The sequence below is a fragment of the Diplotaxodon limnothrissa genome, linkage group LG3 (genome assembly GCF_057381915.1).
Source record: "Diplotaxodon limnothrissa isolate DT_005_m linkage group LG3, D_limnothrissa_male_GT1.1, whole genome shotgun sequence".
In the NCBI taxonomy this organism is placed as follows: domain Eukaryota; kingdom Metazoa; phylum Chordata; class Actinopteri; order Cichliformes; family Cichlidae; genus Diplotaxodon; species Diplotaxodon limnothrissa.
The window spans coordinates 12,913,146-12,937,418 of NC_140598.1; the positions used below are offsets into that span (position 1 = coordinate 12,913,146).

A 24,273-nucleotide genomic window follows, 5' to 3' on the forward strand; every position below is an offset into this window, starting at 1 on the left:
AAAAAAAAAAAAGAAAGTTACATGAATAAGATCCAGCCTGGGATGTTCACTAGTGACCAGCTGTCGATTTTAAACGAGTGAACAGTGTTTCCCTGTTTCCACGTGTCAGGACGTACCTGTTCACAGTTGTCTATTTAAATGAAATATGAAGTAAACACAAAGATAAAGTTAGAGACCCACAGGCATTCAGATTTCAGGGAAGCAAACAGCATCAAACACGGTGCGTCTCAGAAAGAAACATCGAATTAAAGAGCTTAATTAGGTTTGAGACAAAGATCCCTCTATGTGACCTAAAACAAACGATATTAAATAAATATTTCATTATGTATTTCATTTCAATGATAAAAAAATTTCAGTATATGCCTGGTTTATGCCGCTGGCACGCTCGTCTTACAGCAACGGTGGCTCAGAGTTATGACGTTTTATTATTTAAACTGCTGAAAAAAATCTGTTTTTTCTCTGGAATTATTGACTTTATCATCATGTTGGAAAACAAAACTGTGAAACTTTGAAAAGCAGCTTCAGTGTGGAACGTTGCTTCATGTCTACTCTGTACCAACAAATAGCATCTCCTGTCTTCATGCAGTGTCCCTCCTACTGTCCTATATTCTTGTATTGTGCGCTGCTGTACTGCTGGCCTGGTGAAATATTTATCCTCTTTGCGTTCAGCTCTGCAGCAAATCCTCGTGCCTTTTGATAAAAGAAGAGCGAGCGCTCCCGGTCTATTATGAAGTTGTGGTAGATGGTGGCGAGTTGGGTGCACAGCTGCAACTGAGACTTTTTGTTGCCCAGATCCATGGCTGCAGCGAGAGCTAAGTGGTAGTATCCAGCAGCATCAAAAGGGTCCTGTCGAGGCAGGATTTCAGTTTAGGCATATCGCAGATCACTATGTTCATCAGATTCACATTTTATTGTTTAAAATACAGAAAACAACCCACATCTATGACCCAGTCCATTACCTTCAGATCAGTGAATATAATGTCTCCCAGTGTTTGGTACAGCCTCACATAATACAGTGGCTCCTCATCGAACTGCAGAGGTGTTGGGCAGAGGGTCAGGGTCTTCAGGTAATAATGCTCAGCCAGTTCACACTGTTTCAGACAGTGGTACAGTGAGCCCAGACGGTGGCACGCCACTCGCTCATTCAGACGCTCACCTACATGTACACAGTTCATTTGGTTTTAGCACAGGACCTAATGTCAGCATGTAAGCCAGTGATACGTTTTCATAGGAGCAAACTTTGGAGTCTAATCATACGTGCTGTTCACAGCTGTCATGATTTATTATAATTTGTCATTACACACCCCAAAATTACTAAAACCAAAAGAAGACATTATAATTTTATCGTCATTATATTAATAGAGATTAATAAGAAAAAAATACTGCAAACACCAAGTAAATTACATTAAAAATGAAAATGTTTGTTTGACTGTTAGGATGTTCTCTGTATTATTTTAACGTCTTTATCTCACAATTCAAAGTACCTTGAGGCGCCTCAGGTCATACAGGAGATAATGAAAATACTAGACAAACTAATGTTTAGAACAAGTTAATGTTGAAAAGGAAAATGCAATCGTTGAAGGCAGCTTATCTAAAATAACAGCTGATACTGTTGTGGGCAGTGCAAAGCAGCTTAACTGGATTCAGGCTCTGGGATTTGTGGATGCACAAAGCACCACAAAAAAGCTACAAAACAAAGTTAGCAAATAACCTACTAACACTCTTGCTTTGAGTGGCAATAGACAGGAACAGAAAACACTAGTAAGCAATAATTGTGTGCTGAGGAAACCCTTGGTTGAGTGTCTATTCGAAGTTACCTGTAGGACAAATGGAAGCCCCTTACATATGTACAGTTTGTAAAACTGTTAATGTTACCGCTCCGACATGCCATTAATGCTTCCATAGTTCAGCATGTAGTCACCTGACAACACACCTATTATCCAAAGGGTTTTTAAAAATGGTTAATTTATGTTCTGTGTTATGTAGGTTAGCAATCAGTGACAGTACAGGTACACACTGGGTACTACCAACAACTCCTAAACCTGAATATTTTAAGTCAGCATCAGCACCTGACGAGCCTGAAAAAAGGGGACTGGGTGAAGCTGCATCTTTAAAGTGCTTTTAATTATAGTAGCAATAGTTTTGAAAAGTACAGAGAATACACTTTGGTCCAGTGCTGACACACTTCATGAAAGACAAAAGATGGAAACGACTTCGGTGTGTGCTGGTTTGCTTACCCAGACTCTTACTGATGTCAGCTGCAATGTGAGCAAACTCCACTGCTTCCCCGTACAGCTTGAGACAGAACATCACTTCAGTGAGCTTATTGCACAACCTCAGTCTACTGTGAATGCTGTTGCTCTTCACTGCGATTGGCAGAGCACGGTCCTACATGCAATGAACATAAAAATACAGCCATTTAATTATGATAATTACAGTGTTGAGCTTTTATTAGTTTGCACCAATTTTGGAGAAATTACAGTAATATCATCATAGCACAATAATGCTGAAAAAGTTTTAACAAACATGGATAAATAATCTAATCCTACATAAGAATGACTGAAATCACATTATTCTAAAGTACCCTGTAGAAGAGGACAGCCTTGTCCCTGTCCCGGCAGCTGTCGAAGAAAATGTCTCCTGCAGTTTCAAGAAGCTTCAAGATAAAGCTTGTGTCTCCTGTGCTCAAAGCTACATCCTGAGCTGCCTGAAAACACCAGAAATACAGGATTTCAGTGTATGATAAACAAATTTCATTTTGGCCAAAGCCAAAATCGCTAAAATTGTGAAGACTGCTCTTTCATCCACACATTTTCTTTGCTGATTATCTGACTTAAGAGTTGTGGTAAGTGGAGTAATTCTTTTATAATACTTTTCTACTCTGCGCAGACCCAGGACACACTGGTGAGATTACATCTCTTTATTGGCCTGGGATGCCTCAGTGTGTCCCTGATAAACTGGAGGAAGTGACTGGGGAGTTGGCTGTTGTCCCCATAACCTGACCCAGAATAAGTGGAAGAAGACGAATGGATGGATTGAATTTGAGAGATATTCATGATGGCTGACATAGTTTTCAATGTAAACTTGCAATTCTGAGAATAATAAAAGTTTAAGACAATACAAATGAAAACACTGGTATCAGACCTGAACATAAATGTCCACCAGTTCAATCTGGCCCAGCAGCTGGTAGATCTTCCCGGCTTGTAGCCAGCCATATGCTTCCTTCTCCTTGCAGCCCAGGTCAATGAAAATACCCAGACTGGTCTTGGTGTAGTCAAGAGCAGCTCGGTACGCCCTGAAACAATTCAAAGATAACTTTAAAGGTCTACAGTGGTCCCAGTGTTAATTTGATTCCATTCAATTTCATTTACCCTTCACAACAGCAGTTGCCTCAAAGCACCTTACACTATAAGGTAAACCCTACAATATTAGAAAAAAATCATCACAATCATACAGCCACCTATGAGCAAACACTTCGTGACAGTGGGAAAAAACTATTTTTATATACTCTTCCTATCTGACAATCACATGCATTCATATTCTGATGGATCCATCAGAGAGCAACTTGAGCAACTTGGCATGCAGACTGGAGCATTCGGCAAACAAACCAGCAACCTTCTGATTAGTAGGTGACCTGCTCTAGCACCTGAGTTATAGCTACCACAGGTTAAGTATACGCTAAATGGCAGGGGAACATGATGAAAACAGCCCCACCAAGGCTGGAGATGGAGCAACACTGGAAGATCACATGAAAGGAGGAAACAAGACATAACAATGCTAAATGGCTAGTGTAGCTAATAGCAGACCACAGCAACCTCCCTGAACAGGATCCAGTAACCATCACAGTGGCAGACATCCAAAACAGAGTCTCAAGCATGAAGAGTTGGACAGCATCAGAGCCTGACATGACACAAGCCTACTGGCTAAAGAAGCTAACTGTACTCCATGAGTGCTTGGTAGCACAAATGAACCAGTTGCTAACGAATGAGACACACCCAAAATGGCTAACTGAAGGCTGGACAGTCCTGCTCCCGGTAGATAGTTGCAGATTGTAAGATCAGACTGACCAACCTGTGCACTACCTGGATTGACTACAAGAAAGTCTGGTCATGGGATGCCTCACACATGGATCCTTGAATGTGTAGAACTATACAAGATCAACCAAGAGCCTTCATCAGGAATTCAATGGGGATGTGGCGAACAACACTAGATGCTAACTTCAAGCCAACTCATACAGTCATACAAACTGGCGATGGCTAACCAACCAAATATAGTAGTGGTGGAGAAGCAGAATAAGACAACCATGGTCCCCGTGGTCAACGGAGAACTCGGGGCAGTGACCCCCTAAGCTCTGTGAGTGGCTCCAGCAGATTCCAGGAATGACATCAGAGATCTCTGTCCAGAAGAGCGCAGTCTTAGGAATGGCTAAGATACTGCACAGTACCCTCAAGCTCCCAGACCTCTGGCAGAGGACCGAAGCTTGAAGGATAAAAGAGGAGCAAGCGGTGTGAAATTATAATGTGTATAGATCCCTTTGAGTTCTGTAGAATGGAAAAGCTAAACAAAAATATCCGAAACCAGCACTGGGCAAAACACATTTAGCACTGTGAAAGTAACATGACAGGAGTGTTTAAAATTCTTCTCCTCAAATGGAAGGTCTGGAATAATCAGGCCTCGTCTTATCATAAAGACCTCAATAGAGCACTTCGCTCTCAAACTGCCGGAGCCTTCAGCTTTCAGTCCCGATCTGATCTAAACCACAGAACACTGCACTTTGCTGCATAAAAGGTAAGTGAATGTCATATTCCAGTCATACTGCAAGTCTACATGCACGTACTGTTCTGTGCCAATAGAAAGGTAGATCTGGCTGATTGCTTCCAGTGCTTCTCCCTCCTGTTCTCTGTATCCGGTGCGTCTCAGCAGCTGGACTCGGTGCTGACTGTAGATTATCCACTGAACCTGGTTTGGAATCTTACACTCATACAGACGACACAGACATCGTGTTACACCGAGCTCGTCTGGCGAAGTGACAGAGAGAAAGAAGGACAGTTTTAACAGAATATAAGATACTGCTATGGTTATGTGACATTCATACTTACACTCTAACAAGTTAGCATTGATTGCCAGAAGCAGAGCCCACTCATAGCATCCTTTCCCATAGTCCAGCTGCTGTTGCTTCACATAATACTTTCCCAGCTCCATCAATACGGGGATAAAGTTTTCCACATTGCTTTCTTCACTGAGCTCAGAGAAAAGCTGAACTGCCTCACACAGATGCCTCTCTGCTAGTGTTTTCGCTCCAGCCTTCAGACACAACAACCCTTTATGAAGATGAGAAAGAGTCATAACATAGTTGGAACGAAACATTTATGCGCAGTAGGATATTCTAGCTCACCTAGATTGGCCTGAGCTACGGCCCCGTTTGGCATATCTTCAAACTCTTGGCAGATGTCAATAGCAGCCTGGTAGCTCTCTGCTGCCCTCCGAACATCACCCATACATCGAAGTGCCACGCCCCGCATGTTGAGAACCACACCTTTGTATTGCATTAAAGAAATTTACTTTAACATTTAAGAAATGCCTGTTTGCTAAATCTTCATCCTACAGTACACTCCACATAGTTTTATTAATCAGTTGAAGGTCTGAGTCTTTCTAAAGGTGACCGCTTTCTTTAGTTAAAAGTTTCAGCTGTATGTAATATATATAACAAAATGAGTTAGTCAAGATCCCAGATACCAAAATAGTTATATGTGCAAAGCTGTGGTTAAACTCTGATGTAACTCTGAATGAAGACGTGGAAGAGAGGCAGAGGTTAATAATAACTAATCATTAAATGCTGAGTGATGCATGAGTGTGAAGCAGAAACACTCCTAGGCCAATTACTAAGGAAGGATTCAGAGTCACCTGATCCAGTTCTAACTAAACAGAAGTACAAAGGGTGTCATTTTAGATGAACTTTTCAGGGAATTTTAGGACATTCTGATAATAATGAATTACAGTAGAGCAGTCTGGAAGTAATGAAAGCATGAACTAATTTATCAGCATCACTCTGAGACAGGATGTTTCTAACTTTAGAGATGTTGCACAAATGGAAGAAAGTTATACATATTTAATACATGAATTAACGGACAAATCCTGGTCGAAAATGACTCCAAAATTCTTACTGTTACTGGAGGCCAACGTGACAACATCCCAAGTAAGCATCTGGTTAGACATGTTTCAGATATTTTTAGTACAAAAACCTCAGTTTGATCTGAATTTTGAAGCAGGAAATTAGAGCTCGTCCAGGTCTTTATGTCTTTAGACATTCCTGAAGTTTAACTACTTGTTGTGTGTTATCTGCCTTTGAGGTAGACCTTGGTTCATAACTACATTTAAGAGTGTGAAACAGCAGATTACAACTTTGAAATATGAGCTGCAGTTTTTAAAACAAAGTATAGTTTGAAGACAAAATGAAAAAGCTAAACAGCTCAGCACACACAGCTTTGCTTATTCCAGTCTCTTAAGGTCAAATGACACATTTTAGAAATGAAAACTCAGGAAGAGACGGTCCATACAGATCTGGGATCAAGAATATAAAAAGCAAATAAAATATGATATCACTTCCTGTTTATCAGCTTTACAGTGAACTTGCTGTAAAGGACATATTTGTAGAAGCAAATCTTAAACTTTTGTGAGGCTCAGCCTGAAGGGCATCTGTGCAAATTTGGGTGAAAACTAAAAAACACTTTAAATTTTTAATGCGATTTATAGAAACCCCCTCACCTTCCTGAGGAGTTGTGCAGTGCTCTGGAATCGAAGCCAGGATTGATTCCAGTATGTCCAAAGCAACTGCAGGCTGACTGTTGTCAATGTAAAGCCACGCCAGCCAGATGAGAAAACCTTTTCTTTCTGAAACAGAGACGCAAACTTGCCTCGAAGGACTGTTGTTGATGAGAGCCTGCATATGGCAAATCGCATGTCCCGTCATCTTGTGTTTGCAATAGAGTTGGCAAAGACAAACAGTGAGCTGGTGGCTCAAAATTTGGTAATGGTTTCTCTCTCTACTTTGGAGCTTTGGAAAAGTGAGAGCTTTGTGCAAATATGGAGCCATCTGAGGTGGAACGGGGGTTTCTTGTTCAGCGACAGTGTCCAAAAGTAATACCATACTGCCAAGACAGTCAGAGAGCGTGGCAGAGGGCAGCAGAGAAGCTCTCCTGACTGAACTGGCACTGAGGTGGGGACGGTGAAGTTCACTGTAAAGCTTTCCCAGTGCCAGATATCCATGACTGGGAGAGATCCTCCATGGTCTTTGAGCTTCATCACAAAGAATGAGTAGCCTTTCCAGATAAGGAACAACTTGAGCTCCCATAGCAGAAGTCCAGTGGTGCTTTGCCAACAGCAGACAAGCCCGGGCTTCTGCCATTTTGTTGTGAGAGAGGATAGCTTTCTTGAGCATGTATTTAAGAGAAGAGTTGTCCTCTAAGCTTTTCAGACAATCTGGGATTCCTATTAGTAAGGCAACAAGTCGTTCTGTCACAGCAAAGAAACTTTCTGTATTTTTCTGCAAAAGATATGTTGCAGCAAGGTTGGAGAAGATGCTGGCCAACAGCCTGAGGTCTGTGAAGCCTTCTCTTGGGACACTGAGAGTTTCCTCAAAATAAACCTGGGCTTGATTGAACTTTGACCTACCCACACAGAGCTTCCCCAACAGGAAGCATAAACGAGTTTGTGACCAGAAAAGGTGTTTCTTCCTGGCTGTCTCCCTGGCAACACCCAGAAAGGAAATCAGTTCATCCTCATCACAGTGACCAGTGAAAGTGGAGGAGGCCAGTTTTTCAGAACTCAGTCCGTACAGAATGCCAAACTCTACTTTGTAGTCTCGGCCGTCCAAAAAAGATAAGAGTGGAATCAATGTGTTCTTGTTCCCTTCAACTGGTTGCACCACGAAAGAGGGAAGTTTGGGGCTTTTTGCCTCCGCAGCCAGGCCCGATTCCTCTAGAGTCTCCCTCTTGGTTACGGTGTAATGAGGGGTCGACTGTTTGTCTTGATCAAGAAACCTGTGAATGTTTGTCTTGAACTCTTTCTGTTCAGACTCAACTTTTCTTGAAAAGCTGGCTGCAAAAGAATAATGAGAGAGACAATAATGATGGCATGCACAGGAGGCCAGTTAGTAAAGAAATGCTAATGTCATACTTACGTGATGTTTTTTTCTCAGAATCCTGATAAGTGACCATATCTAAGATTGAACAACAGCCATTATGAGAAAGTGAATGTGTAAACAACAAAATCCTCAGTAACTGGTAAATAAATGCTCAGAAACAAAACTTAGTGCAAATTATATACACAAATGTACTTTATACTTGTCTTTGAACCTTTATTTATACAAAACGGTAGCGACAGAGAACTGCATGCATCCAAAACAAGCGAGAAGTTGGACTGTGGCCACAAAAGTCTTGAAATTCATAGACACAAAGAAATGCCATAAAATTATTATATGCACGGTGATCTAACTGGAATCTTTGCGCGCAACAGCCTATAAAGGCAAAAAGAGTGTAACTTTGTCACAGTAAAGCAAAGGACACCAGACACAGGTTTCTTTCATCTGTGACAACATGGCAACAGTTTTTGTATATTTAATCAAACACAACCATAACCACAGCAGTGGCAGTTTACAGTGATCTGAATTATTTTAGTCATGCTAGCAGCAAGATTTCACAGATGGCACAGATGTTAGCAGGCTGGTTGGTACGTAATGTTTTTAGACTTTTCCTCAAATGCCACCAACACGTCAAAAATTTACATTTAATAAGTAAGTAATCATTTGGAGGATTGCAATTTTTCATGTCCCTAATTCATATAACACCTCATTATGCTTGTAGATTTTGCCTCCATGAACTCATCAATGGAAGTTAAGCAATGCTGACAGCAGCACTTACAGGTCTTCGTGTTGGACTTGGATGGCGGTTCTTTGTCAGGTTTTTATTCTTGCCACAAACTTTGGCACACTAAACAACCTGTTGTTGGGCTGAGTTCATCTATTTGTGTCAAAATGTCTCAGACACAACCAATTGTAATATCTTATAACTTTCCTATCTTGCAATTTGGTGACCTAGATCTGCTCCATCGTTTAATACTTTTTTCTTCTCTTCCCATGTTACAGCTGCTCCTGGCTGGTCTTTTTTCCATAATCTTGCTGACATACAGACAAAATACTACTTGCACAGTCTTTATTATTAGTCATCCAACAATCACTAGCTAGCTTGCTAAACCAAAATATGGTATTTACAGCAAAGATTTTATTTAACTGGTATGTAAGCATATGTACTATGAGCATCGGTAGGTATCAGTAAGCCGTTTTCCTTTTCCTTCTCACCTAGTTTGTAATTATGCCCAATATCATTATGAGATTTTTTCTTCAATATGGCAATGGATTGTTCGATGACTTTTTCCTCTTGCGGACTCGAGAAAATCCAATCCTCTTCATCTAAAAAAATCTCTGCAGAGCTGGAGTGGTGACAGAGAAGAAAACAGGTACACACTGTCATCATCTCAACCTAAAATGGTGTAATACAATATAACTGTATACTGTATCGGCTGTTACACTCACTCGTAAGCGTCAGTGGACGGTTTTACCAAGCTTGTCCTGACCAGACCTATTTCTCCTGTTGCTTCCTTCTTCCCCGTGAACCAATCAAAACAAGGCACCAAAAATCCCACAATCGTGATGGGATCACCAGGTGACACACTCAGCTCGTCCGGGCCCTCAGCATCATACTCCTTTTTAGCTAGACAGGTTCCTCTGGCTAAACAGAGGAGACACTGCATGAAGATAGTCCCAAACTGTGAGAGAGGTTTCTGTAGCAATAAGTATCTCTGAAAACTGGAAAATCAACTTTACTAATGCATATTTGCCCAAATGTAATCAATGGTATACGTGGCGTATGTGTGGCCAACTGTCACATCACCAAACCCAATACATACAAAGTGTTAAGCATGCCACCTGACTGCTTTGTGTAAAGCTGGGTAAAGGGGGGGGGGGGGGGGGAATTATTGTCTGGGGGTGCTCAGCATACCGAGACATTTTGGACAATTTCATGCTCCCAACTTTGTGGGAACAGTTTGCAGATGGCCGTTCCTGTTTCAAAATGACTGCACCAGTGCACAAAGCATGCTCCATAAATGGTGTGGAAGAACTTGAGGGCCTGCACAGAGTCCTGACCTCCATCCAACAGAACACCTTTGGGATGAATTGGAGGCGATACTGTGAGCCAGGCTCTAGTTGTAGCCCTAGTCCTAGCACAGTGACCTCAAGGCTAGACTGGAAATGATTATATGAGATAAATGAAAGTAACTGAAGTTAACATAATGCAAACACTTACCAAAGTGCAGAGGGAAGTCACAGGTAGATTTACCATCACCTATTAAAATGCTTTCTGCACAAGATTTGAGAAACCACCTGTGGACAGATGGGATTATCTGACCTCATTTACGGTGCTTCATGTTCACATCAAAGTTACTATGAGACTGCTTAAGGTCCACACGGGCCTTTATGTGGCTGTAACTCACTGATGGAAAGGGATGACTGGCTCCAGAGCAGGTCTAGGTGCAGTGCCCCGCGCTCCATCAGCCAGACAGAGAACAGTCCACCCTGAGCCTAGGAAGGGAGGCTCGAACTGGGCTATGTCTCCCTGCTCCAAGTACAGGTCTCCTCCAGAGGTTGAACTGTCAAACATCTGGCTAGCACTGCAACTGGCAAACAATGAACCTAACAACAAAGAGAGTGACCAGGCTAAGTTTACTTATATAATGACAGTAAAACAGCAACTCCGTACACATGTATTAAAAAAATTAAAAAACTGGGGGCAGCCCAGACCTCCTGGTGGCTGGGATACTCAGAGCCCTCCAGCTAGTCTGGAGGAACGCCTTCCCCAGCCAAGCTGGAGGTCATAAGGACATTAATGACATTAAAAATACAAAAAGCTCTTAGTGACATTATTGCACAAACTGACTGGCTCCTGCTGTTGTCTACATTCTGAGGGCTAGAAATGTCCAACAGAGAGGGAAAGAGAGAGAGAAAACATTTTGTCGTGGAAAACTGCAACAGCCTGAGCTGGAGCTTTGAGATCAGCTGACTAATATTCACTCACCTGCATTTATTGCTGAACATTAACTGTAAATAAACACACTGAGCTTGATCTTCCAAACTGGCCTCCTGAGCCCACCTGATCTCCTCAGCTATGACAGTACGATCTGGCCATAAATTAAATAAGCGGACCCATGACTAAATTGCCCCCCCCCCCCCAAAAAAAGCAATATCATGGGTTCCTATACTGTTTGGTATAGGAATGATACAGGTGTGGCTGGTCCTTTAAATAAATGGACCTCAGTCAGGCTGCTTGTGAAATTATTTCTCAGAACAAGTTTATATCAGTCCTTTAAATTCACTACACAACATGGCATTTGAGTGGGAGGATTTGTGTTTTCTCAATGCCTGCATATAAAATGATGTTGCGTTTGGTGTGAATTGGAATTATCAGCATATAAACATATGTAACTAATTTAAATAGTTAACTTATCCTTTCACTCATCTAAGATTTTACCAGGTAAATGCACACCTTTGTTACTAATTTACAGTTTCCTGATATCATGTCTAATCACCTTCTAAAATGATATTTTAGTGCCAACCTTCTTGTAGGAGGATGCCTCTGTAGAAAAGGTTAAGTGTTTCCTCCTGAATGGTCACCTCAATAGCAAAGTCATCCTTCAAAGAACTGAGCCAGAACGTCTGCTCTAGCAGTAGGTTCTCCATGCAATGGCGCAGGAAACCTGGAGGAGAGGAGGATGTTCACAGAAGGCAGTGTGAGGTATTTGGATAAGATGTACCACAAAACATGACATTTTACACTGTGTCATTATTTATTAACAAGAACTAAGACAAAATGCCAGAGCAGTGTGGAACAACCAAATACACTCCACTAATCCAACACCTTTAGCAACAATAACTTGAAGTTTATGTATTAATTTAAAAGGAGGACTTTTATCCTCATCTCTACAACATCTACATCATCTTTTGTCTGTTTATTGAGGTTAACAGGCGTTTGTTTATGTCCAGCTCTCTTAACTTCTTGTCACAGTATTTTAGTTGGATTGAGGTTTGGATTTGACTGGGCCAGTACAACACCTCGTTTTTTTCCTTCTTCAGTCATTCTGTTGTAGATTTGCTGGTGTTCTTGGGCTCACTGTCCAAGCTATAGCCTCCAAACAGAGTCCCTCACACTCGACTCCACACAGAACATAGTCTGTCTCCAGTTATACAACTTCAATTGTCATTAGCAGTGTTGGTCAAGTTACTTGAAAAAAGTAATCAGTAACTAATTACTGATTACTTCCCCCAAAAAGTAATCCCGTTATTTTACTGATTACATATTTTCAAAAGTAATTAATTACTTAGTTACTTTTATGAACAAGATTTAAAACCTGAAGAGGTGATAAAGCGATAGATCTCTCAGCTCAATTCTACTTTTTCTTTCCAAGCTCCTTAGATGACATCACATATACTTCCACCTGGTTCTAATATAATGCTTTGCTACTCTTCTGAGCGCTTCACACAACTTTGTGCATTCACCCAATCACACCAGCACATTTTTTTTTTCTGTTTTCTAACATTCACACTCTGATGGATGCATCGGAGAGCAATTTGGTATTAGTATCTTGCCCAAGGCATGCAGACTAGGAGAAGCCAGGAATCGAACCGCCAACCTTCCGATCAGTAGATGACCTGCTCTACCTTCTGAGCTACAGGTGTACCTACAGGTACAGCTCAGGCGGAGCCACGCTACAGTGTACTCCATACCTATTTTGTAATATGTGGTGAACTTCCATATGTCTTCAAACGTTGTGAACATCACATAAATGGCTTTTCTTTCACTGTTGATGGAGATGAGATGGGCGGACAGCTCCTGAAGAAAACAGAAAACAGTGTTGATACTGAAGTTTCTTAACTGTCCATCTGATCCAATTATCATTTGATGCTCACATTTAACAAACTGACACATAATGAATGTCATTTAAACATCAAACTGAAGGTTTTGACAGCCACTTTTCATGTCTCAGTAAAACGCATTTTACAGTTTTACAGCAGTTACAGGAAGTACAGCAGAAAAATGAGCTGTGGCAGCACAACAAGAAGAGAAGAGTTAATATTTAACTGAAACGTGGTCCAATAATGTTTCACAGCTCCAGCCATAAAAACTCTAAAGACCACCACTTTCCAGATGTTTTTGAAGTATGAGACAGAGAGTGAGCAACACCACATGAAGATAAGCAAACTTCAGAATAAGTATTTAAAAATAAACAAAACCAGCAGAAAACATATATGATGATGATCTGCCCAAAATGTGTCTCGAATAATTCAAACAGTGGCAGGTTGCTCACTGACCACAATCACATGGCTGCCAGTGCACACAAATGACATCAAAACACAACACAGTGAAAAGAACACAAATGTCTGTTTTCTGTGGAGGTCCATAACACTCACTCACTCTTCTCTCAACCAACCTTTGTTTTCACTGGGGCGCTGCGACACAGAGCCTAGGATCACTGTAGTGACCCTAATATCACGGCAGAGCTGTCAGGAAGTGTTTGAACTTTTTCAATTAAAATGGATGAGGAGTTACAGATGTTTAAAAGATGTTGTGAAACATCTGTCTGACACCAGTGACAGGGTACGCTTTAGAGGGTTCAACTCCTGATCAGTTTGTCTGAAACCTCCTCACATGGCCACTCTCAGCTTTTCCTCCTCAATCGCCACTTAAATGAAAAATCATTTTTTACATTTGTATCACAAACACATGCTTTATAGAATACGAGGCTGCACAATGAGCAGAATATAAAGTATTTAAAATGAGTTCAATATTAATCTATTTAACAGCAATGGGGACAATTTTCTGCTGAATAATTACGTTTACTTTTGATAAACAGTTATTTATTTGTAAAAAATGTTTGGAATCATGTCTGATTTTCGTTCCACTTCTCACGTGTTCACCACTTTGTGTTGGTCTTTCACCTGGAATTCCAATAAAATTGATTCATGTTTGTGGCTGTAATGTGACAAAATGTGGCCGGATACTTCTGAAAGCCACTGTATTAAAGAAATATGAAGATGGACAAATATGTTAGCACAAGTCTGTGGGCTTACATTGTAATAAACAGATGAGTAAAATTACAGAAAAAGTTATGTTAGCTCATTGAATGACGGTGGTGGGGGGGTGGGGGGGGGGGGTTATGAATAGGAAAAGCCATAAATCTACAGAAAATATAGTTTCAATACCAAAAATGTTTGCCCCCTTTCATATTTAACAAAACCGTCTCTCTCTTTGCAGGCCGATTGTGGCCCCTGAAGTAAAAACAGCTGTTATACTATACTATACATACTGCAGTGCTGCTGGCATTTCAGATGGAGTTAATAAAGTACTGTACGAACATATGTTTAAATGTGAAAGCTTTAATCTAAAGCACTTTAGGTGGTCAGTAAGAATATTCCCTCTGAAACATGAACGGTGTGAGTGTCAAGCATGCACAGGCATCACTGGCAGACCGTCTCCGGCCATTTCCATGGAATTCCCACAGAATCCTGGAGCTGAGCTCGCAAAGTGTCGGCGGCCTCAAAAGCCAATCCCTGCTGAATTCTACACTGGGAACTGTTGCAGCCACACATCACTTGATTAGGATAAAATGTTTCACCACAGAATATCAGTAGTGAGGTTTTGGGGCTCACTGAAACCTCAGGGGTAGAGTTTCAACCTAAACTAAAGGAGCGACCCCCTCAGGTAAAATTCAACATTTCATAACCTCTTTGACCAAAAGGTTTATCAGTTGGCAGCTCCTTAGAGACAAAGTACTGCCACCCCTGCTGCTACGTCAAGCCGTACATTCCACACTCCACGAGGAAGGAAACAGAAATCAACTTAGGAACAGTGCCTACCATGAGGCTCATGGAGATCCATGAGCACTTCAGGTACTCGTTCACTGCTCCCTCCTCCCCCCAAAAAGTACAAAGAAGACATTTTTTCTCCACACTGTAAGCTGTGTAATGGCCAACAATGTTCTCCATGTTCAGCACCTTATAGCTTCTGTGATGGGCAGGCCAGAAGACGGTTGCCTTCCTGGGATACTTCACTCACTTTTAAGTTTTCAATACACAAAAAACAAACTAAGGAGAAGATATTTATTGCATTGTTATCAATTCATGGAGGAACTTTGTGTTGGAGCACATATATAATGGACTAAAATACTCAATAGAAGGCTTTTGTGTGTGTCTGTGTGTTATGAGTCAGGAGTTATACCTTAAATAGGGTATTGACCTCGGAGCTGTCAGCCTCCAGCATGCACAGTTTCCCTCGCAGCATTTCCTGTGACTTTTCATCTGCAGGAAGATGGTCTGGACCCCTGACCACATCCAGCAGTACAGGAAGAGCTAAACACACAACACACACTTAATATAGACGTGACAGACAAGACTATGAGTGAATCAACTCTAATGTGCTGATTTCATAGCTTTCCTGTCCTGACTGGACAACACAGATTATAATGAAAATGAAATCAGCTAAAAAAATGTATCTGTTGACCAATTATTTCATATTTTATTAAATGAGTTTATGCCTCCTTGAATTTACATATATGGCTGTGTGGTGTCTATTAAAGATATAACCATACAACATGTTTTCAACCATGCATAAAAACAAGAGTAAACGGCACAGAATGAATAATTAGGAAAATACAGTGTTATAAATGAAAGTCATTAATAATCTCCATATTCAAGATGGTGCAGCTGATAGCAGCCTGAATACTGCTCAGTGCTACTTTTCCTGCTTGTGTTTATCTGTTCAGTTTTCAGCTCTTCCTTCCTGTTCACACACACATCAACAAAGTAATCAGGTTGTTTTGTTTGTTTTTAAATAAAACTTTACCCTGTCTTTCATCCATCTGGAGAATTCTGCAAAACTATTAGTTGGAGCAGCTCTCAACAGGATTAGGAGATGCTGATGAGAAACTTAAACTCCTTCCGATCGTACATTGGCCGGTCCATGCTTCTTTCATTTCACCCAGCGAATGTTCAGCCCTGTGCCTCAATGATATCTGGCTGGGTGAACATGTCCCCAACAGCTCACTATATCTACCAGGCTTTCAACTGCAATACAGAGCTTTCTCGAAAAGCGAAGGGAGGCGCAATCATTTCCATATAAACTGTTTCCATATAGGCTTCAACCTACAAATAGGATTCCGGCCAAATTCCAAAACTGAACCCAAGGAGATCTCATAAAATGAGTGCTCTTGGTTACCTTTGATCTGGTATGGCCAAAACCTCTATTAAGCCTCTATAACAATAGAAGATCAATAGAAGATCAACTCACATGGGTTAAAATACAAACTGCCAGTGAGTTCACTGTAAATAAAATCATCCAATGATGAGCTAATGATGAAACTGAGTGTCTCTCTCACAGTTTAATAAGTGACTGAAGAGGAACTTGTGGGTTCAAGGTATAAACCACTTTAAAATGTTTCATAATTTTCTACTGAGGTCACTTCAGTTTTACAGGTTAGATTATTTCCTGTAATACTCCAGGATCAAAGTACCACTAAAAGCAATATGATTTGTTAGGGTGATTTGTCTTCCTCCTAAAATGTTTTATCATGCATTAAAAAAAACACTGACTCCTAACTCATCTAAAATAGACTTCATGAGACCATAGCGTGTTCTGACATGATAACCCTTGCAATCCCAGCATCTGACAATGGTTCAAAGAACTTCTATAAACATCACTATTTTTGGTGTGCAACTTTCTCCAGACTGACAGCAAAACAACTAGTAGCTCAGTGTTCAAACATTCAGAAGAAGGAATTGCTCTCACAGCTAGAGATTGACAAGGTACATAATAGGATCATGGGGAAACTTGAAACCTGGACCCTCCGTAGCCGCTTACCAAGATCAGAACACCATGGCAGCAGTGATCAGTGAGATGACTATAAGATGAACAGCCACAAGGAGCAGTACCCACCATGGAGAAAGAGACTAGAGGCCAAGACCAAGGTAGCACAACTAATGGAGTTGCAGAAAGGTGCCTAAGAAGCACAGAAAGCTGTCTATGCCTGAGGCCTTGAAGACACCCAGGCAAAGACTACCAGCCTTGGACAGCTGCTTGAAGAGGTATACACAGAGAAGTAGAAGGCAGGAAAATAAACCATCTATTCTGCACAGAACCATCCAAGGTGTACTCTCAGTAGGGAACAATATGAGAACAGCACCACCAAGGCTGGAGCCGGAGCAGCACTGGAAAAGCATATGGGAGAAGGATGCAAACCATAATAACAATGCTCAGTGGCTAGTGGATCTAAGAGCAGACCACAGCAACCTCCTTGAACAGGATCCAGTAACCATCATAGTGGCAGATATCCAGCTGGTAGTCAATGAGAGACACCCAGAATGGCTAACCAAAGGTCCAAGATTCCTGATCCCCAGGGAACTCCAGAAATAACCGGTCCCATCCAACTACCGGCCAATAACCTGCCTCAGTATCACGTGGAAGTTCCTGTCAGGCAGGTTAAGAAAAACAGGCACATGGCTCAATACGTAAGCAGGGAAGAGAAACGAATTGGCAGGAATACCAGAGAACCGAAACACCAGGTACTGATAGACAGAGCAAGACTGTAAGACTAGGCTGACCAACCTGTGCACTGCCTGGATTGATTACAAGAAGGCTCATGACTCAATGGCCCACACCTGGATACTGGAATGCCTAGAATTGTCCAAGAATAACAGGACCTTAAAAGCCTTCATCAGGAAGTCGATGGGGATGGACATTAGAGACCAACTTCAAGCCCATCGCACAGGATCTATCAAGGAGATGCCCTGTCCCCACTACTGTTCTGGATTGGCCTGAACCCCCTCAGTGAGATCATTGAAAAGAGTGGCTATGGTTACCGACTATGGAATGGAACAATCCTGTACATGGACATCAAGCTGTATGCCAAGAGTGAACGAGACATCGATCACACGAGTACCTCAGGAAGATGGCCATGGACAGCTGCATGCTCAGTGAATGCCTCAAGCAGCAGAAACCCAATAAAGAGGAGCAAAAGGAGGTACCATCGTGAAAGGACAGGCCCCTGCACGGTATGTAGCACCGGCAGATAAAGGAAGTGGCTGACATCCGAAATCCTACCAGTGGCTGGACAAAGCTGGACTGAAAGACAGCACAGAGGCACTAATCATGGCAGCACAAGAACAAGCTCTGAGTACAAGATCCATAGAGGCTGGGGTCTATCACACCAGGCAAGACCCCAGGTGCAGGCTGTGTAAAGATGCTCTGAGATAATACATCACATAACAGCAGGGTGCAAGACGCACAGAAACAGAAACATGTGTGCCGAATAAGGCCTGGTAGTCTCAAGGTCAAATCGGGACAGTAGGGTGGTCGAGAATGGCCGAGGTAAGATCCTGTGGGACTTCCAGATACAGACGGCCAAAATGGTGGCTAAACAACTGGACATAGTAGTGGTAGACAAACAGAAGAAGACAGCTGTAGTGATAGACGCAGTGATACCAAATGACAAAAAAATCAGGAAGAAGGAACACAAGAAGCTGGAGAAGTACCAAGGGCTCAGAGAAGAGCTCGAGAAGATGTGGAGGGTGAAGGTAAACATGGACCCAGTGGTAATCGGAGCACTAGGTGTAGTGACCCCCAAGCTAGGCGAGTGGCTCAAGAAAATCCCAGGAACAACATCGGAGATATCTGTCCAGAAGAGTGCAGTCCTAGGAAGAGCTAAGAAACTGCGCTGGACCCTCAAACTCCCAGGGCTCTGTAAGAGGACGCGAGCTTGAAGGATAAAATGTCCCCTGCAGGGGTGAGCAGGGAATTTTGTATATAGTCAGCCACTGTTTACCTATTAGCAATGTGACTGTGCATCAAGGTTTTACCAGGACCTTTACCAAGGCTGTCTAGCCTCTAGTACCTGTTATTGGCTATTTTGTAATGACCATATGAGCTACACCTGACCCAGACAGGCATTCTCAGCTCCAAATCTCAGAGTTTGCTGAATGAAACAATAGATAGGTGAGCCTTACTCCCAAGTGGAATTCTTACAGGAGGGGAAAACGTCATTGACAATGCAGTGATGATGTGATATTAAAAAAAAGCCATTAACGTGCGAGTTATTCTAGTAGTTCTTAAGAAGATAGAATACCTACTAACCAGTATAAGAATAGTAAACTACTCTGATTCAGCTCTACTTTGATCACATCATAGATAAGCAACTTCATCACTGATACAGCATTTTCACGTTCACTAACACTCACGTTTACTTGTAGTGTTAACCAATCATCTGTCAAGAAAGTACTTACTGTAACTTGACTTGCATCATAACACTGAAAATTGTGGGGAAAAAACGTGTGATAGTTGTGATAGTCTCTAGTAACGCTCTTGAAATGTGGAATTTCCAAGTATTTCAATGAATGTTCATAATTCAATCACCAATTTTATATATTATATATATAATTAGTTAAAGATGGTTTGACAGCATTAAATTGGAATTGATAAACTCACCTACTGGGAAGTTTTCCTCATACGCTGACAGAGTTCCCTTCAGACTCACAGCATCTCCAGACAAACCATGCACTGCTAAAAACATAAAGTGTTATGTGTTTTTACATTTTACCATTATACAATCATTTGTTAATAACCTGTGAAAGATAAAGCATAATTATAGATGTGCAAATTATATCTAAAATACAGAAGACCTTTACAGTTGGATTTATCTGATTATTTGTTCAGTCACGCAAAATTAATTTGTTAAACTTCATATTTAACTAACAATATTCAATGAACAATTGAAGTTGTTTGCTCAAAGTAATTAAATGTTTAGCTATCGAATAATATTGTGAAATAGCAAACAACTGTTTATTTAATAAAATGCTTGAAGTTTGCATAATAAGTCTCGAAATAACTGAATACAACTAAATACAATACTCAATTACTAAATTACTCTACAAATATCCAGTGACTCTTTGCAATAATACATCTGAGAGGGGATTCATATTTTTATTAGTTGCTATGGTTAGGACTTTTGCACACAACATGTTTAAAATGTGGTGTTTTGTTCTACATGTAGCTACCTAACAGTTCATTCCTGCACATGAAACATTAGTTGAATAATCAACTAGCCAACAGCACCACTCTTTTAGCACAATTTAAACCATTTTTGGTGGAAAAAGTAATCAGCGAAAATAACCACTGAATGCAGTTGGACACAAAATGTCTGTGTAGGTTCTCAGTCATCCAGGTTCTGGTTGTCTAAGGAGGAAGGGAAAGCGACTGGACTTCTTTAAGCTTCCTGAAGAAATGGTGAAGATGCATTTAAATGGAACAACACTGTCATTCCTTATGTAGCAGGTAGAAACTCATCAAACCTCTGCTTATAATGACCCACAGCCTTTTTCACACCTTGGCTCGTGTGACGAGGCACATGACCAGTAGTGAGTCAACACCCTCAGGGACAACTCCCACTAGGGCTTAAATACCTGGGCTCTGCCATTTATTGTTAGAACTGAAGATGCTTCTGGGATGAGAGGTTGAAGCTTCATGTGACTGGACGTTTTTAGGAAACTTAAACAAGTCCAGTCGCTTTGCTTTCCAAGCTCGTTGGATTGGACACAAAATCCTTAAAAATAAAAGTACCTAAACCAACAGTAAAATCCTGCTTTTATATGTTAATGTGTGACTTATTGCAATTTCATGATCTCATGTACAATCAGCTACAGCAGGAAATTTTCTTATTAGAACGCTACACAGCAAATTCAAAAGTGTTAAATTTTTTGGTGTTAATAGTCTTCTTGCAAAAGTAGAGTTAATTTTACTCTAAGCAGAGTCACATTCTTTTAATGTAACTCTGAGGTGTAAAATGATAGTAGTTAAAATCGAGTGTTAAAAATGAGTGTTTCTCTGTCAAATCTGGAGGTGTTACAATGGAAACATTAACTCTTGACCTCTTAACTCTGAACTCCTACAGGGGCTATGACACCAACAGAGTAAATTCGCAGACTCCGCCCCCAGCACGGCTCCAATCGAAGCTGAAGTGAAGCCGTTTCAGAACATTTTGCTCTACATATTTGAGTTGTTTGCCATGCTTGGTAAGTCATTTTTTCAAAGATTGTTTCAATTGTTATTAGCCTTTACTTCTGTGGCTCTTTGGAGTTGAGACAAAGCTGTGTGAAAGGCATTAGCCACGTTGCTCGCTGATAGCATAATATTCTGTTTTAGCTAGCTGAAAGGTATTGTTTGCAGGCAAATACCACAGCCTTGAAAAAAGCTTGCATGTGAATTTTCAGTCAAACGTTTGGTCAAATACACCTAAAACAATGTCTAGAATGTGAAATGTTGGTATAATGGTGCTACTTGAAGCCTGAAAACGATCGCCCATAAAAAAAAAAAAAAAACTAGCAAACAGCAGTAGCAGACGTCCTGACTCGATTCTACGTTAGCATAGATCCCTCCAGAGTTTTGTGCACACGGTTTAGGTAAAAATGAAAAAGGTTGAGGTTTTACATTTAGTTCAGTATTACCTGTTGCCTGTGTCTTTGTCTTTTGGGAAAATACTTTACACAAGTAATGGCTCAAAGAGGATTCCTTTTTTTTTTTTTACTGTGCTGCAATTGTTTACTGGATTATTTGTGCCGTTAATTAGTGTCAACTAATTTTTATTCGATCTCCGCACAGGATATGCTTGTGAAGATGGAATATGGGGGAGAGCAGAAGTGCGTTGAAGTTCCACAAAGGGATGAATGAAGGACATGCATATTGTATTGAAGAAATAAGTGATGAGAATGCTGTTATTTGCATTTACCATGTCAGACCTTTTGATAAACAAAATTCTAATGAAAGTGAGAACATGTATACTGTTACATCTTTCAGAAAATGTTTTGAAATTGTGGTGCACAGTTCAGAATAAATGTTTTTCAAAAACCATTGCATCTTTTTAGTAAATGTTTATTTCCAAAAGAAATTTCTAGAAGTTCAGAACGGTGAAATTCCCGCTTTTTAGAATGAATTAGAAGATAACTCTTACGTAGTTAAACTAAAATACTCTTTGAGAGTTAATATATAAACTCTTAACACCAAGTGTTAAATTATCAACTCCAGACAGATTTGGTGTTTAACACTAAATCAGAGTTAACGTACCAACTCTCCAAAAAGAGTTAAATTAACACTCTGGTGTGGACCCATATAGACACTTTAATAGTGTTGAAATCAAATCCGACAGTGTTAATTTGGACATGCTGGATTTGCTGTGTACTTTTACTTCTAAATGTAATTTTTTTAGTGACAAAGAGTATCTGAACTTAACTTTAACAAAGAACTTTTAACAGAACACGATGTTAGACACATATTTTTACGTAAGTCACACAGTCAGCTGCTTTACAACAGATAATTTGCTTATATAAACAGAAAACAGCAAAACAAAATTTGTCTTTAAGTTTCAGGCTTTCACACAATTACTGTGAAAAAACAATATAAAACGCATCTGCTAATTTGTAGTGAACAGCAGCATGAGAAGGATCTGTCTCATTACCCATTCCGCTCGGCCGGTGTAGTATCTCCGTCATATGCCTGTACTGCTGGACGTCAGTGGAAAGCTGTCTCCGGTACTTGTGGCTCCAAGAATCCCGCTCCGACCGGGCTGACATTTCCAAGGCAGCTGCGCAACGTCCTCTGCGACCAGTCAGCAGCACAGCATCACATGCCTGTGCACGATGCACCTGGTAAATCCCAGTGAGGGACACGGAGGTCTGCCTCGCTTTTCCTTTTCAAAGTAAAAGTCTTCAAAAGTTTGACTTAGTGAGCCTGTAGGTCAATACGAACGAGTCCGAATTAACATACTATTACTACTACTAATAAATATAAATCAATATAAATAAATACTACTAATAAATAAATCCTTCTGATTTTACTGTAGAATTAGGTGCAAATGTTTTTTGTGTATGTGTTTGTGGTGCGTTTTATGGGTAATACAATATGTTGACCTTGATGTAAGCAAAGAGGGAGATCTTTGTTTCATTGTTTGCTTACTTCCCTTTTCTCATATTGTTGTTATTTACATTTATAAATATATCACAAAATCTTTTTTCACTTAATGTCATATATAACCTAATTAACGGTATATTACATTATTACATTTTTCAATCAACATTTAACAAAGTATACTGATTATACCGAAGCAACTTTTATTATGACGTTAAATGTGGATTATTTCCTGTGTTGGTTCGGTGAGCTCTACACTGACGTACATAGTGAAAAGCTGTCGCTTTATTTCAGTTTTTCTTTTATTATAAATGCTGCCACTTGTTTATCTGCACACCAATAACCAGAACAATTCAGTTACGTGTCTGTGCTTGAACATGGAAAGGTTGCACAGTTTTTCCTTAAAATTAAATTGCGTAGACTTCACGTTAATAATCACCCAGTGAGCAGCTGAGTCACATGATATTATTAAATCACTCTTTGCTTTGTCCCCTACCTCTACCCCAAAGCATTTTTTGGAGATGAACACATTTATTCCAAACATTTTCCATCAACTTTTTCTCTCTGTTTGCTTGCACGTGGGTTTGACTTGAGTTTTTTTCCTCGTCAACATCCCAGGAAAAGACTCAGCACTTCCTGTCCTCCAGTCAGTTCCTCTGTCAGCTCAGAATTGCAGCCAACTAGCAGCAGTGTTGTAGAAACACAAGAACTGTCACAGTCATGAAATCAGACACATAAAGTGATACACATTCTGCAAGTCTTGCAAATGTACTGCCATAAAATACTTCAGTTCTTTTTATTGTACTCACTAGTAGTCAGATAAAGCACTATGTCAGCAACATGCGACCCTTAAATTCTCTTTTATGGTAAACTGACTAGTTGTTACTCTGCTCAAGCACTCAAAGCACCTTATGCAGCTAGTTTCATTCATGCACCAGCAAACTGTCAAAGTGCTGTCTAACATTCATGCTACAATGAATGCAACACATCTGCAGCAACCTGGGTTGAGTATCTTGCCTAGAACTGACCCACCAACCTTCCACTTAGCAGATGAGCTGCTCTGCCTCCTGAGCCACAGCTACCTCACAGACAGTTGGACAGATTTTGACTGGTATTTCTTTATTAAATGACAATTAAAACAAGAATGAGTTAAAAATGACAGCAACATGATACGTGAATAAAATTAAAGGTGACCACAGAACACGCTTAGTTACAGTTG

The 24,273-nt window shown here is 40.6% G+C and overlaps 1 protein-coding gene across 1 annotated transcript; it reads right to left on the reverse strand.

Moving 5' to 3' along the window:
- Window positions 1-594: 594 nt before the first annotated feature.
- On the reverse strand, window positions 595-22,720 carry sh3tc1 (SH3 domain and tetratricopeptide repeats 1). The gene is made up of 19 exons (XM_085350443.1): window positions 22,606-22,720; window positions 19,584-19,658; window positions 15,327-15,457; window positions 12,836-12,941; window positions 11,668-11,808; window positions 10,549-10,747; window positions 10,362-10,438; window positions 9,590-9,785; window positions 9,356-9,486; window positions 8,180-8,218; window positions 6,766-8,097; window positions 5,396-5,536; window positions 5,100-5,321; window positions 4,838-5,018; window positions 3,145-3,295; window positions 2,585-2,707; window positions 2,238-2,388; window positions 960-1,156; window positions 595-846 (listed from the first exon to the last, which is right to left on the reverse strand). The coding sequence occupies exons 1-19, from the start codon at window positions 22,718-22,720 to the stop codon at window positions 595-597; spliced, it is 3,960 nt and encodes a 1,319-aa protein (XP_085206569.1).
- Between the last annotated feature and the right edge of the window lie 1,553 nt (window positions 22,721-24,273).

Excerpts from the sequence above, each read along its gene's own strand:
- sh3tc1 (XM_085350443.1), bottom strand. The coding sequence starts at position 22,720 with ATGTCAGCCCGGTCGGAGCGGGATTCTTGGAGCCACAAGTACCGGAGA. Across the intron at positions 9,786-10,361 it reads TGACTTCCCTCTGCACTTTG|CCAGAGGAACCTGTCTAGCT; the intron begins GTAAGTGTTTGC and ends TCCTCTGTTTAG. Across the intron at positions 1,157-2,237 it reads TGACATCAGTAAGAGTCTGG|GTGAGCGTCTGAATGAGCGA; the intron begins GTAAGCAAACCA and ends GTGTACATGTAG.